The sequence below is a fragment of the Haliaeetus leucocephalus genome, unplaced genomic scaffold (assembly GCF_000737465.1).
Source record: "Haliaeetus leucocephalus isolate CR32 unplaced genomic scaffold, Haliaeetus_leucocephalus-4.0 Scaffold932, whole genome shotgun sequence".
NCBI classification, from domain to species: Eukaryota; Metazoa; Chordata; class Aves; order Accipitriformes; family Accipitridae; genus Haliaeetus; species Haliaeetus leucocephalus.
The window spans coordinates 4,364,792-4,382,827 of NW_010973368.1; the positions used below are offsets into that span (position 1 = coordinate 4,364,792).

Genomic DNA, 18,036 nt, shown 5'->3' on the forward strand with positions numbered 1-18,036 from the left:
GAAGGCCTTGAGATGATACGATAAAAGTTCTTGGTTTTACCTGGCATTGAGTAGTACTGCAAAAACACTTGGGAAACAGCCCTTGGGATGGTACGGTGGACTTCAGTGATTTTGCACTGCATCAACATGACCTAGGTCTGTTGTGTTTATAGATGAATAAGTGTTATAGCAGTGACTGGACTTTACAGCTAATGGCAAGGCAGGTAGCCACCCTTTCTGTAGTGGGCATTCTTGCCCAGACTCAGGAGAGCTTTTGTCATACTGGATTCATCACAGAACAAGTCCCATTGGGATGGACAACATACTATTGTCAGTGAATCTCCAGGCTTCCATGCTGACAAATAACGAGGACAACTTATGGGCAATGTGACTGGCCTTGGAAAGCTCACTGACTATATCCAATGAGTGCCTGTATGACTGAGTGACGTAGCAACTGTCTCACACCTGCAGGTAGGATGGACCCAGGCTGAAGGAGCAGCCGTGGCCCTCAAGGGGGTTGTGGGGACAAAGATTTGGCCTGGGAAGGGAAAGTGCCTGGTCTCTAGTTCCCCCCCGCCAAAAAAAGATAGATTGGATTTGGGTGTGGAGAAGGTTGGCCAGGGAACTTAGGGGATGTCCTTGGGGTTTACGTGGCTGCTTTCCAAAGACTGCTTCAGATGCTCACTATGAACAGCTCACTACAGCTATCTCTTGCCTTCTGTCCCCCTTCCTTGTGTCAGGAGAATATCTGAGACTCAGCCACAGTATTTAACCCATACTGCACGTTTTCTGTGTCTCCCACTGCATGGGTCTGTGTTCTTTTGCTTTGCTTCTTGGCTTTAAGCTCTTCCTTGTTTGGTGAGGCATCCTAGCATGAGTGATCAGACAGTTTAGTTCTCCCATGTATTTTGTTTCTCTTTGTAGCTCCTCTTTTGGCTTTTTGGTGGCTGCTTTGCTTTTTTTCGGAGGGAGTATTTCCCCTGTGACTCAAGGGTTAGTGGTTTTCTTGGCAATATGGTATATGAACTGTTACGAGGTGGGACTACGAAGTCTGGAGAAACTTTTTCAGGACAGTGTTTCTGAGTAGAGGTTAATCTCAGTGGTGCCCTTCTTACACAAGAACTGCAGTATCTGCAGGGATTAGACCCGTCACTAGTGCTGGAATCCATCTGGGGCTGATTCATCACAAGCGGGGTTACAGTGGCGATTAGGGAACTCAGCCTGGATTGCTCTACTAACCCAGTACTTGGGGTGTTAACAGGAGTGGTTTTAATGCAATGCAATTAGCTGCTATGGCTGTCCAGTGAGGTGCCATTGTATGTTCTTCTAACCTTGGCTATTTCTGTTCCCACGGGGTGCCCTGCTGTAGTTTCCTAGCTTGCGGCTGTGGGATGAGCGTGGAATGCTCAGCTCTGAGTTCCTACAGAGTTTTTCAGCCTGCCATGGTGATATTATCCCAGAACAGGAGTATAGTATAGACTACTCCTGCGCTGTGAAAGGGGTTCTTTCTCTCCTTTCTGAAAGGCAGGACATACCTGCCATCATCTCAATTTTCTCTGTGTATTTTCCTTTCCTATCAAAGGCCCTGCAACACAATAACAGCCATCAGCCTGGCACAGTTCAGACCAGCAGCAGTATTATAACAGGACTGTGTGCACAGGAGAGAGCTCAGGGGTTGTTACACAAGGGAGCAGTACCAAGAAACAAACATAATAAAAGACAGTTCATAAAAATGGAACAAAATACCCCACAGTTCTGAAACAAGTACGAAACATACTGAGTTAGGCAGCAAGGGGGCAGAGCAGGGCAGGGCCAGGAGGCTGCCAGGTGTCTACATCATCCATGCCCAGTATTTCTGCCTTCCAAGGATTTTGAGCAAAACAGGATATTGCTTCCTGTGTGCATGAATTCTTGGACAGAGAGGGATGGAGAAAGGAACGAAAGTCACATATTCCTGCCTTGTATTCGCACTGGAATTAGTAAAGAACAGTGTGACGTTGAAGTCATACCAACCCTTCAGGATCCCAGATGTCAGCACAAACTTCTGCCCCACAGTGTTAGCAAATAAACCCAGTTAAGCTTAAAGACACTCTCCTATGATAACAAGAAAGCATGATTTAATGGTGTTTAGCAAATGTTATTAGCTCAATAGCCTTATTAGCCACTAGCTCAAAAGCCAGGCTTAGCCAATGTGGAGTTGTCCCCTTTTGTATGGGGCCCCCTCCCCGCTACTCACCCTCCCCCCTGTGCTAATTGTCTTTGAACATCTACCTTTTCTGCGTGCCTTGATGCAGGGAGACAAGACTTCTCTCGAGGGGTGACGATGAAGGCTCTCCCAGGGTAGCTGTTGTGCTGTTCTCACTAGGAAGACGATAGTACTAGCACAGAATGAAATATGGCAAGTGGAGTGACAGCAGCTGTGTCTGGAGTGGCCTCAGATCCTATAATTACATCTCCCTTTATTACCTCTGCTAATGGCCCTCCAGGATGACAGAAATGATAATAAATTAACAGATTATGAACTCCACTTGCCACAAATTATGTGACTTTTTTTTTTTTAATTCTGGGAGCTCCCACTGCCAAACCACTGAAATAAAAAAAAAATTCACAAAAAATAAAAAACCTGAATGTCACATCAGCTATTGCAAATAAAGCAGCTTTTCTCAACCTGCACCTGGGAATGAGGGAAACATGCATGCAGCTCTATGCTAGAGACAGAGGCCCCTCTTTGGGGAGCCTAGGGATGGCAGTGGAGCGTTCAGCACTTTTCAGGATCAGACCTGAGAAAAGCAGCAAGAAACAGATCACTAAGGGCACTTTCTGGATGCTGTGCCATCAGACAGCTCAGGAATGCAAAAGGGCTGGATTCTAGCAATTCCTGGGAGCTGTAAGATGGCAAGGCAGTTGAATTTCACAACTAGAGGGTCTCCTATAAAAACAAGCCTGTGATTTTGGCCAGGTGAAATTAGCATTTACTGTTCCTGATCTCAAGTTTTATAGCATGGGAGACCCCAGGTTATATGATCTTCCCTTGTCTGTGCAGACTGCAACGATAGAGGCACAGTCCTCTAGCCCTTGCATTCTACATGTGTAAACACTGGAGGAAAAGGGTCCTGATTCTGTCAGACATTTCAAGTCCAGGCTTGGCACTGCAGCGCTCCCTCCCTTACACTCGCCTGCCGGAGCTGGAGTTGTTGGCTACCTGGGAGTGCTTCTGGCAAGGGGCTTTCCTAGGTGGGTAAGGCAATTGCAGCTGGCTCTTCTGTTCTTGGCACAGGGTAAAAGCATGGTCTCTGCTGTGCAGTTCCCACCTGGCATGACTGCCTCTGGGAAAGAGTGATTAACAGAGATGCTGGATGTACAGTCTACTGCTAGGGTTAAGTCAATTTTTCTATTTTATTCTCTAGCAGAAAAGTGTGAGCCCTGTCTGTCCTGGATCCTCTTGCTCTACTCTATGACTGTTTCTCAATCTTTAACAAATTTCATTGGCAGACTGCAGTGAGGCGATGGCATAACCCCTTTTGTAATCCAGATGGGGAATGAAGATGCAGAAAGGCCATGTGACTGACCCAGAAACTGGACTTAAGGCAGCAGCCTAAATGCAGGGCTGTTCTCCATGGTCAGAGCTAGGAGAAGGGTGACCAAAGGAGAGATTCTGGGTGCTAGAGACCATGACAGTAGCTGTGAACATCACCGTTATCCCTGTCTCAGGGCTAATCTCATCAGTTCCCTGTGCAGCAAACAGACCTGGGGAGACAGGATCCCAAGCCTTTGAGCTGCATCAGCCTGCACTTGGGCTCAGTCAGGAGGGCTGCATTCAGGAGCAGCACAGTCTTGACTGCGGGAGGTAAGGGGCAGAAGGGTGAGGCAAAGGATGGGTCACCCCTGAAGTAGTCACAGCCTGAGCAAGGGGTGGGATTCACCAGGTGCAGGGCTATGTGGAGCACAGGCTGTGCTGTACGGGAATCAGTCTCACAGTCACAGAGCTGGATTTGCAGCTCTTCTCTCCAGTAGCCTGGACTCCTCTTTAGCTGTTCCCTCTGGCACTCCTCCCCAATGGTTTATTGATTCTTCCCTCCCACCCACTGCTCCCCTCAGACCTTGCACACACAACACGTGACAGCTGATTGGTATCTGTTAATTAATGTGGCCTGGGGCCTCTTTTCTATTCAGTGGCCTGATAAGGGAAATTGGATGTCCAAGGGCTGCCAGGCCATTATCACCCTTTGCTTCCCCTGGCAACACAAACACAAAACATGGCGTAGTGATAAATAAATACCACTAACCCACCCTTCTGCCTTCCCTTCCCCAGCTGAGATAGTGCAGATAGAAAAAGAGAACCCACAGTCAGTCAATATAGCAATCATCAGCTCTTTTGTTAATTGCCAACTTGATAACAAGAGAAATCAAATGATCATGGTGGCTGGCTACCCAGGCCCTGATGCGGGGCCAAGAACTGCGAGCAGGGAGGGCTGTGGGATAAAGGAGTCCCGCTGAGCCTAGCACACAGCCAGCAGGGCTGGGAGGCTTCTGCACAGAGGCTAATGAGCTCACAGGCCTCTTGGTGAGTCCTGAGGCTTAATAAGCATCTGGGGAGAAAACTGGCAGGGGAGGCTGGTGGAGCATTGCTCCCCCAGCTGAGGGGTGCCTGGGTGTCCCATTCTCTCACAGCCCTGGGACCCTTTACGTGCAAGGAGCTACCAAAAAGCAGAGTCCCTGCCTGTCAGTGCTGGGCAGGAGCTGCCTATGTGGGACTAACAAACTGTGTGTGGCATCCTTGTCTGTAATGGCTGCTGCACAGTGCCCGTCTCCCCGGATCTTTCATGGGCTGGCCTTCAAGGGTACCTGGTACAGAGGATGTAACAGACACAGCTTTCCTTCCCATGCACTTTATTTTTTTCCCCTCAAGGCAGACAGTCCCTCTGTGCTTTGGCCTATCCACTTTCTCAAGTGGATTCTGGGGCTGTCAGGGCCTATCTCCAGATGATGATTGCTCTTTCTGTATTTGAGGAGAATGACTTGGCTCACTGCTGGGTGCTGGTTCCATTGCTACCGGGTTTGGCTGTGATTTAGGTACTTGTATGGCACCATAAAGGTATTTTTGACACTGGGTAGGTTTGTTGGCTGTGAGGTGCAGAAAGCTGATGGTGTGGAGCTCAGGGAGTGATGAGGAATAGAAGAGGATTCTGTTCACAAACGTATTCAGCTTTTGAATACATTTTGGTGCTCTGTTGTGGCAGGACCTTTTCTCATATTGGCCAAAATGAGAGACTGTGGTATGCTTGTAATTCAGGCCTGTGTCGTTCCCTCCTATGCCATCAGAAGCCCTCTTTTCTGCCATCTGGAGCTCTTCTCTGCTCTTTGGTCAGCTGGGGCAGACTACGTAGGCCACAGTACAAAGCTACAGAGGAACACTGAGCAGGACAATGTGGTACAAAACAGTTGTTGCTATAGAAGAAGCAGAGATCATTGAAAAGAGGTTATCATCACCTTGGGTTGCCCTAAATGCAGTCAGAGCTCCTGTTTGAGGCTGTGGGTGGGCATGGGAGCAAAGAGAAGGGTAAGGTCCATGCGTGCTGATTGCCACAGAGACAGGGTCACTTCAGTAGGCTTTTTTTTTTTTTTTGAAAGCAGCAGGCCAATGGGGGAGAGTGCTTGGGGTGAATCGCAGGGAAACTAAGGACCCCAGGCTCCTAGAGGCTTTGCTGCACACCCATTTGACCCTGCTTGTCTTTTGCCCTGTCAGGGTTCTCCAACCTCTCTCTTGGGGACCAGATGAGCCTCTTGCAGAGCGCCTGGATGGAAATCCTCATCCTGGGCATTGTGTACCGCTCCCTGCCGTATGAGGACAAGCTTGTCTATGCTGAGGACTACATCATGGATGAAGAGCACTCCCGTCTGACAGGGCTGCTGGAGCTCTACCTGGCCATCCTACAACTGGTGCGCCGCTACAAGAAGCTCAAGGTGGAAAAGGAGGAGTTTGTCACACTCAAAGCTCTGGCCCTTGCCAACTCAGGTACAGCCCTGGCCCAGCCAGCCTCGCAATCCGGGAGTCAAGGCCCACACTGTTATCTGGTACAGGAGGAAACTAGAGCCTACTGCCCGAGACTGTGCTGTGCCTGTGTCATGCAACATCCTCAAAGCTCTTCTCTGTCCAAAGAGCAGGACCTAAGCTGGAGAGCAGGGAGAAATGAGGCTTGCTGCTGCTAGAGCCCCAGCTGTGCTCTGGCCCTGTATTAGGGAGTGGAACCAGGCAGGGATGGGCTGGCTGCTGGTTTCTGGCAGTAAAAGAAAGGCTGTGGAGCCCTTCTCCACTAACAAGCCAACTCCAGTGCTGTGAGTTTAGAAAAGGGGAGGTGCACCATGCCTGCATCCACCTCAGTAGTGTTGGTCAGTTACAGCAAACAGGGAAACCCTGGTCCCAATTTCAAATCCCACAAAAAGCTGTGGGGTTGGGGCTGCCTGGTCCCGTCCTGGAGATGTTCAGTGACCACAGACACTGAATACCCCTTTAAATGGGAGACAGTGTGGATCTGGATGGTAAAGGGTAAGACCTGCTGGCAGAAGCCTGATGTTGCATGTTCTGTTTCTTCTTTTGAAGAGGATGAGAAAGGCCAGGGCCCTCAGCCCAGTGCCTTCCATCTCAGTCTGTGCAGCAGGCTGTGGGAGACACAAGAGGTGCTGTGTGTTGCCCTGATGTTGCACAAAAGCCAGACACATATTTGCTCAGGAGTCCCTTCCGAAAGGGAAACTGCTAAAGCTACTGTGTGACGAGGGCTCCCTCTACATCCCTTGAGTCTCATTGTCTCACATCAGATCTCCTTGCTGAGCTGCGTCGTGCAGGTCACAGAATTCACCCTTGCAGCCTAGCAATAAGTCCAGTATCTGTGTTTGGCTAAAGCCACCTTCCAGAAAGACACCTCATGGGAATCTACATCTTTTGTGGTAGCCGACTCTTAATAATTAATCATTCTCTCAGTTTAAAAAAAAAAAAAAAGGCACCAAAAAGGTGCCATATCTTTAAGGTCAGTTTGCCTGAGTTCAGCCTCCAGATACTAGTCTTTGCTGAGCTGTGTCCTATGACGCCAGGTCTTTTTACACCTGACAGCTTGACACGATAAAGTTCCTGTTCCATAGTTGCATTCGTTGGCCATAGATATATTACTTCAAGTATAACCAAGTGGTTCAGAATGCTGTGAGACTGCCCTATCCTCACCATTTTACACCATTCTGTTCCTCATTGCCATCCATACTTCTTAGCAACAGCAATTTAAAAGAAAAAAAGAAAGAAATTACTTACAGCTCATTGATAAAAATGTTGAGTAGCGTCTGGTTTTTTACCGATCCCTGTGGATTTCCACAAGAAAACTCCTTCAGGGATGATTCACCACTGATAGCTACTTTGAGATCTGTCATCTAGCCAGTTACTAATCAATTGAAAGTGTGCTTTATTGATATTGCATAGTGCTAATTTTTTAATGAGAATGTCCTGTGGTGCTAAGCCAAGTGCCTTATAAAAGCCTAAGTCTATTATATCTATGCAGTTAACTTTATCAACCAAACTTGTAATCTCATCAGAGAATGAAATGAGGTTTGTTTGACAAGACCTCTATTCCAAAGTATTGTGTTGACTGGCAATAGAATCATAGAATCATTTAGGTTGCAAAAAACCTTTGAGATCATCAAGTCCAACTATTAACCTAACAATGCCAAGTCCACCACTAAACCATGTCCCTAAGTACCACATCTACACGTCTTTTAAATACCATCTTATAAGTCTTAATTGAACGACACAGTTTTTTTCCTTTATTTTGCCCTGGTTCACATCAGGCTAGCATGGAAATTATCAGATAAGACCTAGGAAAATATGTGCATCATTAGAACTTTTCCAGTCATCTTGAATTTCTCAAAAATACCAAGACTTGTTGATCATTAATCTGCCCTAGATGGGCCTCAGCCAGCAATTTTAGAACTCTTAAAGCCAAGTTATCTAGCTCTGCTGATTTCTGTGAAGTTTGTCCCTAACAAATGTCTAACATCTTATTGCATAAACAACAAAATGAGAAGTCTTCATCATCTTCATATAACACAGGTACCTAATGCTGCTTTTTTCTAAACAGGACAGAAATACTCTCTGAGGATTTCTGTCTCCTCTGCACTGCTAGTAATAATTTAATCATCTCCAGGTGAAAAGAGCCCCACTACAAATGGTCATTTTTCTTCTATTTCTTAAATATTTGTAAAACTTCTTTATTGTCCTTAGCCCTTCCAGCCATGGATTTTCCTCCGATGTCCTTCACTTCCCTTATTGATTTTCTACACTTCATAACTTCTGATTCATATAAATTGCTATCTAGTTCCCTTTTCCAATTTCTCATATATTGCTTTTTTAGCTCTAATTGCTGCCTTCACTTTGCCACTGAACCAGGATGGGCAGATGGCCAAGACTGGCCTCTCTCGATTGTGGGACAGTGGCTTTTGGTGATGTAATCAACTCTTGTTAAAGAACCTGCCTCCTGTCTACCAGGAAGGTCACAGGATTAATCAGGGAGAAGGGCTCCTCAGAGAGGCTGAAGTGCTAAGGTAGTGGTTGTGACAGGGTGAGTGCCACACTAGGACGTTCATCTGGCCCATGCTATGAGCAGAGACACTGCAGGACTTGAGCCTTGGTGCTGTCAAGTTCTTCACGTGCAACAGAAGCACTTTCTGCTGATGTTGCTCACTATGCTTTCAGGACTAAGCCCAGGGTAAGCCTTATGGGACAGTCTCTATCAGGAGTGGAGGAACACTGAGCAAAGACAGAGCAGAACAACCAACACTCATCAGCTGCTTTGCGGTTCTGTTTCCAGCACTGTGGAGTAAAGAAAACAAGGTAAGGGTCAGGAGGCGCAGGCCAAAGCATGTTCTCAGCTGGATGGCAAAAGCCATTCTGACTGCACTGTTTTCTCCTAGTGCCGCTATGTAACAGCATAATCCACAAAAATCCTGCTTTGTTATTCATATTGAAACACGTGAAAGTAAAGCACGAGATCTCGTTTTTCATGTAACTAAAGCCTCTCACAATACACACAGAAGAAAGCTAGAATAGGGCAAGTGTATTTTTCTACTGTAACTTTCACATTCAACCTTCACATTCTTCTAATAAAAGTTATTTTTCTTAGTGTATTTGTGACATGGAGTAAACGTGCAGAGCCTGCATGTATGTGCTTGCATGCAAACAGCTGATTCCTAAAATGGTAGGAATGCAGACTACCTTTGGGCCAGGCCTTAGCTCCCATGGGTCAGAGACAGTGTTTAAAGCTGAGCACTTAGATTAGCACCTGTGCTGCCTAGGCCTGCTTTCTGCCTTGCCTCCCATATAGATAAATTCCTGAATTTGCTTTATCCCTGCTGGGTGTAATTGCTCATACAACCCAGCTTCTAAGGACTTTCCTGTCTTCTATGCAGCCCTGTGTATATTGACCCTTTGTTTCTAGGAATTAAAACAAATGAAAACAGAAGTGGGAGCTCACTCACTCTTTACTAGAGGAGAAGCTAACAATAGGCTGACCTTGCCAGAGCAGTGGCTGATCTCTGAGTCCTCAGTGTAACACACCAAGGACACACCTGCTGGGACTGGCAAAGATAATTCAAGTGAATGCTGTCTTTAGTAAGTGCATTTTAGAGAGCTGAGAAATTAATTCTTAATGCCCAGAGCAGCAGGCAAGTCCCAACAATATGATCACCCATTTTTTGACAGAGTAGGGGTGCTGTAGACTTAATTTGTCACCCTTCAGACCCAGCAGTCCCTTCTTAGGCATTCCTAGGTCCTCTTTCCTCAGGAATACAAATTGATCAACCTGTGTATTGAAGAGCCCTCCAGGTTAGCATATAGCACATGTTCACTTAAGGACATCCCGGACCGACCAAATCTTATTTCCTCTTTTTCCCCCCAATGCATTTTAGTGCTGAGACGGAGCGAACAAGGTCTGGATGTAGCAAGGGGATGTGTAGCAAATTCTGTACTAATGGGTCCTGTGAGGTCCCTGCTCCTCCTGCTCCTGCCAGAAGCTGCAAAAAAAAGAGTTAGGTGAGGAGACAGTGAGCCTTGTCCATTCTCACACCTGCCCTGTACCCCATGCCAGCAGTGCTGGAGAAGGGCTCCTGACATGAAGCCTGACTTCTAGGCCAGCTGACCCTCAGGGACATGGTCAGGCAGCCTCCCTCCACCTCAGTGCTCTGACAGCTGTAAAAATTCATAGCTATTGATTTCGTAATTAACAGTTTATCAATGCCATCGACACCAGCTCACTGATGGATTGCAAGGAAATTAATCCTGCAATGTTATTTTATTTTTTGCAGTCAGCTGCCAATTTTGAGCTTCTTTCAGCAAAGAATGGGGGTGGGGTGGGGCAGGCTTTGATCTAGTTATTTAGTGCTGTTAAGTCTCATCACCTTACAGAAGTCAGGTGGCAGAAGGGCACAGTTTTGGGATTCTGTCCACTGTACAGCAGCATCAGTACCCAAAATGAGACCACCCACTTTGGCCTGAAGCATGGCTTGTTGCCTAGCGCTTCTAGCACCTGCTGGGATCTGCAAACTCTGATGGGCTGTGATTACTTCTCCCCCTTGTGCCCCTAGCCAGAAGGACATTAAACAGAAAGACTGGAGGACATTTCTCTCCAAGCTCCAGCTCTTGATACTTCCAGTATCCAAAATGACCTCCGCAACTTGGCAGGAAACAGATCCTACTCGCTTCTCCTGAATGGTGCATGGAAATTTTCCAGAGGTGCTACCTGGCTGGGAGAAGTTGACAGACTGACTTGGCAACATGCTTCTCCCTCCCTACTTTTCAGAATCAACCTCTGTGGCTAGCTCAGGTCATTGTGATGACCTGCCAGCCCTTCTCTGAGCTTCTTTGCCTGGTCTCTTGGATACAAATAGCACATGCAGGAAGAACAATCCTTCCTCAGTAGGCTTCTTGGAAATACAACCCTTTAATATCCTCTAATTAGGGCATTCCTTCTAAACAGCTTCTTAAACAGCTTTCTTGCTAGACATAATATTTTCCCAACTGTTGTAATACTTCATAAATCATGCATCATAAAGAGCGTTTACTGTACATGTGTCTTATGAAATTCACAGTCTCTAACTTGTGTTGCGCTCTCCATAGAGATGACACATATTTCTAGAGAGACTTTGGCGATTCAACCAGCTTTCCTCTCCTTCACTGCTGTCACACTGAGGAGCCCCTGTCCTCACATTTGTGTTGTATGTGTGTGGGCTGAGCCAGAGCACTGCCATACTGCAAAGCCTGGCTGCAGTGGCAGACAGTGCAACTGCACGTGTCTTGACGTAGTGTCCCTTTGCTGCTGCTTCTGCATTTGTTGCCCTGTGGCAGGAATCTTTATCAATGGGTTCAGTATCGATTAGAAGTCTCTGAACATTCAATGAAGACAAGGCAACAGTGTCTCCAGCTCTGTCAGGATTGTAAGAAAGAAGCAAGCATCAGCAAGATGAAAGGGAGAAAAACCTTCAGTGATGCTGTGCCTCATTAGCTTCTCTAATCTAACCTCTCTGCTCTTTGGTGCTGTCCTGTCACCATGACTCACCCACAAGTTTAGCAGCCCGTGTTCAACTCGGGTTCCCCAGCTCAACCCCTGACTTCGTCACTACCAGCTACCTCTGCCTCAGAGACACACCAAGGAGCTGTGCTAGCCTTGCAAACCCTGCCAGCCCCTCCGGTAGATTGTAGAAATCTAACTGGCAGGGTAAGGGAAGAGGCCTTGCAGGAGGTGTGGGTTTCCTTCACTGAAGCAGGAAGCTCCCGGAGCAGCTGCTGCCAGTCTCTGAAAACAGGGGCATATGCACAAAGGTGGGGCTGGCAACACCCCTGGGCACACTGGTTGTGACCTACTGGGGCTTTTGTGTCTTGCTGACACCCTGAGCAGCTGCACGGCAATTAGGCAGTTTAGACAGATGAAGCGCTATAGCAGTGTTAATTATTCTTAATGAGATTGCTCCCAAGTGGCAGCACAGCAGCTGCTGCCCCTTGCAGGGTGACTCCCCCCGTAAGGAGCATGGAGGGCAAGTGAATGTGCAAGTCACAAAGGCCCCGGCTGACCCCTGCACAGCCTTGGGGTGGCTGGCAAAATGGGCAGCACATAGGGCACAGTGTGTCACCTACCCCTGGCAACCTTACTGTCCCACACTGTTAGGGCCAACTCCTTGGGCTGATGCAGAACTTCACAGCAGCAGCACCAACACCTGCCAGCAAGGGGTTTTTTGCCCTTAAGAAACAAAACAAAACAAGAACAATCACCCCAGCACCTGCCTCCCCTCCCCCAAAAAAACCAACACCAAAACACCAACTCCCCCAAAAAACAGAAAAGAAAAGGAAAGAAAGCATCTTTAGCTTCAGGACCATAAAGGATTTCCTTCCTCATGGCTGACTTGTCTGTTTGCTGTCTTTTCTCCCTCCCTCCAGACTCCATGCACATAGAGGACATGGATGCAGTGCAGAAACTCCAGGACCTTCTCCACGAAGCCCTGCAGGACTACGAGCTGAGTCAGCGCAACGAGGAGCCCCGGCGAGCAGGCAAGCTGCTTCTGACCTTGCCCCTCCTGCGGCAGACGGCTGCCAAAGCTGTGCAGCACTTCTACAGCATCAAACTGCAAGGCAAGGTTCCCATGCATAAACTCTTCCTAGAAATGCTAGAGGCAAAGGTCTGACAGCCCCAGCGCCAGCCGACAGTGGCCGGGGAACAAACTAGAAACAAAGATGCAGACAACGGAGCAATCCAAACAGCAGCAGCAGCCACCGCCGGCTTTTATCTTCAATCATTTATTATGGAAGAATTATTTAATGTCTATCTGTCGGCGTGACTGCAGAATCTCGTGTACAGGAGGGGGGAAACTCTTTTAATCAGTCACCTGTTTCTCTTTTTTTGTTTGTTTTCTCTGTGGGAAATACCAGAATATGCTCTTGCACTTGTTGAGGCGGTCACTGGGGCTCAGCCTCTCTGAGCAGTGATGCTCTCAGCACTATCCAGGCCGCCTGCTCCCCAGCTCCCTCCGCCAGTGCTGGAGGGGGAGTGGGGACAGAAGCAGGAAGAGAGGAAGAATAGTGTCAATACAAACTTTATCTGCTGGTGTTGTGAGGGGTCAGATAGAAAGGGAAGCAGCCAGGGTCCTTCTTTTTGTCACCTTCCTGGCTCTAACCATAGAGCAGAGGCTCCTTTGGAGAAGAGTGCTGCTGGACCTCTCCTGATGAAAACGGCTGCCTCCCAGGCTCCTCTAGCGACAGCTAACACTTGTACATACAGGCCCCACTTCTTACCGGGAAAGATGCTCCTAACTGTGTAAGATATTCTGCGACCTTGTACAGTGTGTCATTACGCCTGGCTAGTCCCTCCTATGTACAATCCCCGCAGGCCCCTGAAGAGGTAGGATGTATGTCCCTGAGAGAATGCAAGTCTCCTTTCCCAGATGGCAAGAAAAAGAGGAGAGCCTCATGTTATGCTTCAGTGCTGGGTTGACTTGATAATCTCTGCATCCTCTCCTATGTGGTGCTAACTACAATTCTTCCACACTTTTCACCCCGTAGTGTATCATCAAACCTGCCTCTTCAGCTCAGCTGAGTGCCATTCCCCACTTGTTCCTTGTGGCAGAGAACACAAGGCTTTGTTTGCATGATTACTGCCCAAGTATAAATACACCCCAAACCAGGGCTTTCCTAGACTTTGTTAAAGTGATAGCTCTTTGCCTCCACAGAGACGTAGGCTTATTGCCAAATGCTAGTTAGGAATCAAGGGCACTGCTTTTTGGAGGAGGCAGCTCTTGAGCCTGAGAGATTGCTTTTTTGTGGCAGCCTAGGGAAATAAATTAGAGGGTGATGTGAAACCAACCCACAATATCCCAACTACTGTCTTCCCCTGCCTCATCCCATTACCCTCAAAAGCAGCAAAAGAGCTAGCATAGATTATACCTGGGCCTAGTAAGAGGTTCTTTCACTGATGGGAAAGCAAATATTTGACCTTGAGGTGGTGGGAGAAGAAGTGGGGGAATGTTTATTTACTTCTTTCCTGTAACCAGGTTTCTGCTGTCTCCAAGCCCTGGTTTAGATCTGCTGCCTAAGCCACAACTGCTGCATTCCCGGTAGCCAGAGGGGAATGTCGGTGACTGACAAAACTGGCTGTTGGCATTCTCTGAGATTTTATTTTCTAGGTCACTTAGTTTTGAGCCAGCCTGAGCTGATGAAACCTGAATGTATTGTCTGTTTTGTGGTCAGCGGCACGGCAGTAGAGGTGAGAAAAAGCCTCTGATCTACATTTGAGACACCACTAGCTGTACTGCCTCTGTTCCCCTCAAGCTTCCATCCCTTCCTGGCTAGCCCAGGAGAAAGATGGTGTGGCAGAGGAGTAACTTTCCCCCAGGAGGAAGCCTTCCAAACCAGGATTGAGGCATGTGATCAGGGAGACACTGGGTGCTTGTTTTCTACTGGAGCAGAATGTGTCACAGCAGAGCTGTCAGTGCTGCAGAACAACACCGAGGCTAGCTCAGAGACTGGAGGCACTAACGGATCCTGACCTCTCAGCTCTCACAGCCAGCCCGCTCCTGGTACTTCAGTTAGTTCAGTTCCATCTCCTTTGAGTTTTCTCTACACACGCAGTCATAGCTACTCTCACTCATTTTGTACTCACTTGATAAAGGAATTCAGTCTTGCTTCAGGCACATTAGTAAACCAACAGAGACCTAAGGGGCAGAAGGCATGTGGGAGCTGGGACTGCTTCTGTGTTCACAGTGGTGGCAATTACACAGTGGCCTTGTGCTTTGAACAGATTCTCATGCTTCTCTCCGCAGCTCCCTCCCAGAGGCAGCTGGGGAGAAAATGAGAGGCTTTTGGTTGCGCTCATGATCCCTGTACCCATCTGTGACTCGGAGGGACCAAAGTGAAATGCACACCACCACTACAGAGCCAGCTTGCCATGTGCTGCACTCTGCTGTGTAAAGGTAGCTGTCCCAAAATGGGCTGAAAAGATCCTAAGAAGCAATTCTTATTCTGTTGGGCCCTGGCTGGAAAGGTCACTTACCAAAAAAAAAAAAAAAAAAAGGCTCTTCCAGCTTTGTTGTATTTGGACTTGGGCCTGCTTTCCAGAACAGGGAGGGAGAACTATCTACAAAACACGATTATGGAGAGCTGCCGAGTTAGCTTCTAGCCCACAGAGACTGCTGGCTATTTAGAGTAGGGCTATGGTACAGAGGCAAATCCTGCCTTGGCAGAACAATATAAAGATACCAAATGCATTTTTTTCCAGGACCTTCTTTCTCCATTACAGCTGCATAACCTTGGAGCCCATCTGGATATCCCCCATTGCTTGAAGATAATATGCCTGGAAGTGTTTGCATTGCTTCTGAAATAGGATGGGAACTGAAGCAGACAGTAATTAGCATATATTAATCTCTTTAAGCAAGGAATGCAAACTCTTCCCCAGGAACTGGGACAGAAACACCTGTCTAGATTTAACCCTTAAAAGGCTTGTACCATATACTGGGAACCAGGTCAGATCTGTTGGGCACTTCAGACCAGTACAGGAATCACACACATCTCTTCCCAGTTACTCTGATTGCTGTGCATCACTAGTGCTATCACGCTGCTACAACTGAGGAGCATGTCCAGCTACACAGTGAGCTGGGCTTGCAGAGAAGGGTAACATTTTAGTGTAGTCCTCTCAGTGCACTTTGAAGTAGGAAATGGGGCTTCAGCAACTGCTTAGGTCTTTGAATGCTCACAGTCTCTTACAAAAAGGTCTGGGGATGTGGAAGTTGAGACATGAACTAGGAAATGGGTTCTGGGTCAGTGCGCTTTATGCTGTTCATTTGTAATATAGGACTTATAGAGCACCATACAGCCGTCCTTCTACATGGGGCAAAAGATGATGGATCTTGAGCCTTGGGACACAAATGGGCTCTATGACTTAAAGAAAAGCAAAGCGGTAGAGGTAAGTAAGCGTATCAGTGACAGTGAATAAGCATGAAGCCCACGCCCAGCAACTATGGTAAAAGCAGCTCCAGCCCCTGATTTGCATGTGTGGATAACAGAAACGATGTACCCATCAGCTGCTACAAAAGGCAATTCTTCCCAAGTGACCAGCTCTTCTGTTTTGGGCACATTCTTCTCTGGGAACAGCAGTGTCTGGCCTGTAATGCAAAACAAATTTCATGGGGATCAATTAAAAGAAAAGGTAAAATACCACACAGAATTAGGTTTCTGGGGAACCTTGGGCATTACATCTCGCAGCAAAACTGTGAAGCCAGAAGAAACTCCCCTATAACAATCAGAACCTTGCAGTACTGCTCATGCTAAGGGGGCATTATTTTTTTCTTTGTAAGCTAAATCATCTTTTTTTTTTTTTTTAAACTATTACAAATATATAAAATAAAACATGCTGCACCAGAAAGATGTAAGCAGCTATTAGAGGGGAAAGTCACTGAGAAAGACCCTAGAATGTAACTTGTTGAGCTTTTATTACCAATCGGAGCTGAGAAAAGAGCTTCCACTTTGTATCCACAAGCTATAATCAATCATATGGCCAAAGGCCACTCTGTTGTTCTTGTGGCTGGGTTTTGTGGAGAAGCCAGAGAGACAGAGGCTGTGAGAATGATGCAGGGAGTTATAGACAGTGAAATAAACAGTATCTACTTAACTATTATCTGCTCCTAAAAAAAAAAAAAAGAAAAAAACCTGTTAAATTGTATTCTTGTGGTACAGGTCATTTCAAGCAAAACAAGAAATAAAACAGAGAAATGTAAAAACTAACCCAGACAGAGTAATGTTTATTGTGTTTAGGAGCTGCTCCATTCTGTCCCTTGGGATACACATAGCCCCACAGAAGAGGCTGGGGTGGGGGAAGGGATGATTTGTGCATGCTGTGGAAGGGAAGGAGAGCCCCAGCCTTCTCACTTGGAAATGCTCATTTGGTGTTTTCCCATATCCAGAAAAAAAGTTCTCAGCAAGCTTCTGAGTTTTTGTGAGATTAGCTTTGCTGAGGACTTGTTAGGCAGGCACTGTTGTCACTCCCTGCTATGGACTGGTCTGTTTCTTTCACTCACCCATATTCTCCCCACATTCTGCACTTCACTGGTGCAAGGAGTAACCATGAGCTAGCAATGAAAAAGCCTTGAAGTTGTTCCAGTGAAAAACAAAATCTCTAATCATAAAATAGACCACTGGCTTAAACCCAACAGTGACATCATGAGTGTTCCAAGCATTACAGCAGCTGTCCAGTGCTTATAAAGTGGGTGCAAGTGCTGAAGTCATGGCATTTGCATTGATCTGGTGATCAAGTGGTGCAGGAGGGCAAGCTTATGTCTGCTTGAGAAAGCAGAAGGAAATGCACTGTGGTAATTGGGGCAGAGACGTGAGAAACAAGAACCCCAGTTTTTTATTCTACCTCTGACTCTACTGAGCGCAGACAGCATCACACCCTGTGTAAGCAGCACCATCTCCACACACCTCAGCCAATGCTGCTAAGGTCCTTCTTTCAGGCAATGGCACTCACCGGGATGATGTGTCTAAACCAGGCAACCAAGAGGCCTCTCAGCCTGCCCGCAGGAGGAGGAGGTGGCCGAATTATTAGTGGTGGCCAGCAGGAAAGGCCATGGGCTAGAAATGAGCTTGAATGAAAAAACAAGATGAGCACAGAGCTAGAGAGCGAGGTGGAGAACAACAAGGTTTTCCTACACTTACAGCAGCTACCCCCAGCCCCACACCATCAGAGCACCACTCTGACCGTGACAGGCTCAATCTTTGAACCAACACAATCCGCTTCCAAGTTCACATAGGCACCTCACAGTCCCCACCTGCTCACACTCCCCACCCCACCTGCATCGAGTGCTTAGGCCCTCTGAATGTTGCATCCATTCACAGAAGGTTTGGAATTGGCCACCACAGTAGGACTTTAGAAGGGACTTTACTTTGGGTTAAATATAGCACAGGGATGGTCAGTCTGTGGCTTTGCGAAAGGCAGCAGTTCTGGGGTTCTGAAAAGTTTATGTGGTACTGGAGCTGCCGGTGTC

At 47.3% G+C, this 18,036-nt stretch overlaps 1 protein-coding gene across 4 annotated transcripts in view; it reads left to right on the plus strand.

Annotated features, from left to right (window-relative positions):
* The window catches only part of ESRRB (estrogen-related receptor beta), a 101,597-nt gene extending 88,907 nt beyond the window's left edge, over positions 1 to 12,690 (plus strand). For all 4 annotated transcript variants that reach the window (XM_010583741.1, XM_010583744.1, XM_010583742.1 and 1 more), the window contains 2 exons: positions 5,726 to 5,995; positions 12,446 to 12,690. In XM_010583741.1, coding sequence (XP_010582043.1) covers positions 5,726 to 5,995; positions 12,446 to 12,690 — 515 coding nt within the window. The remainder of the gene's footprint in view (positions 1 to 5,725; positions 5,996 to 12,445) is intronic.
* The last annotated feature ends 5,346 nt before the right edge of the window (positions 12,691 to 18,036 follow it).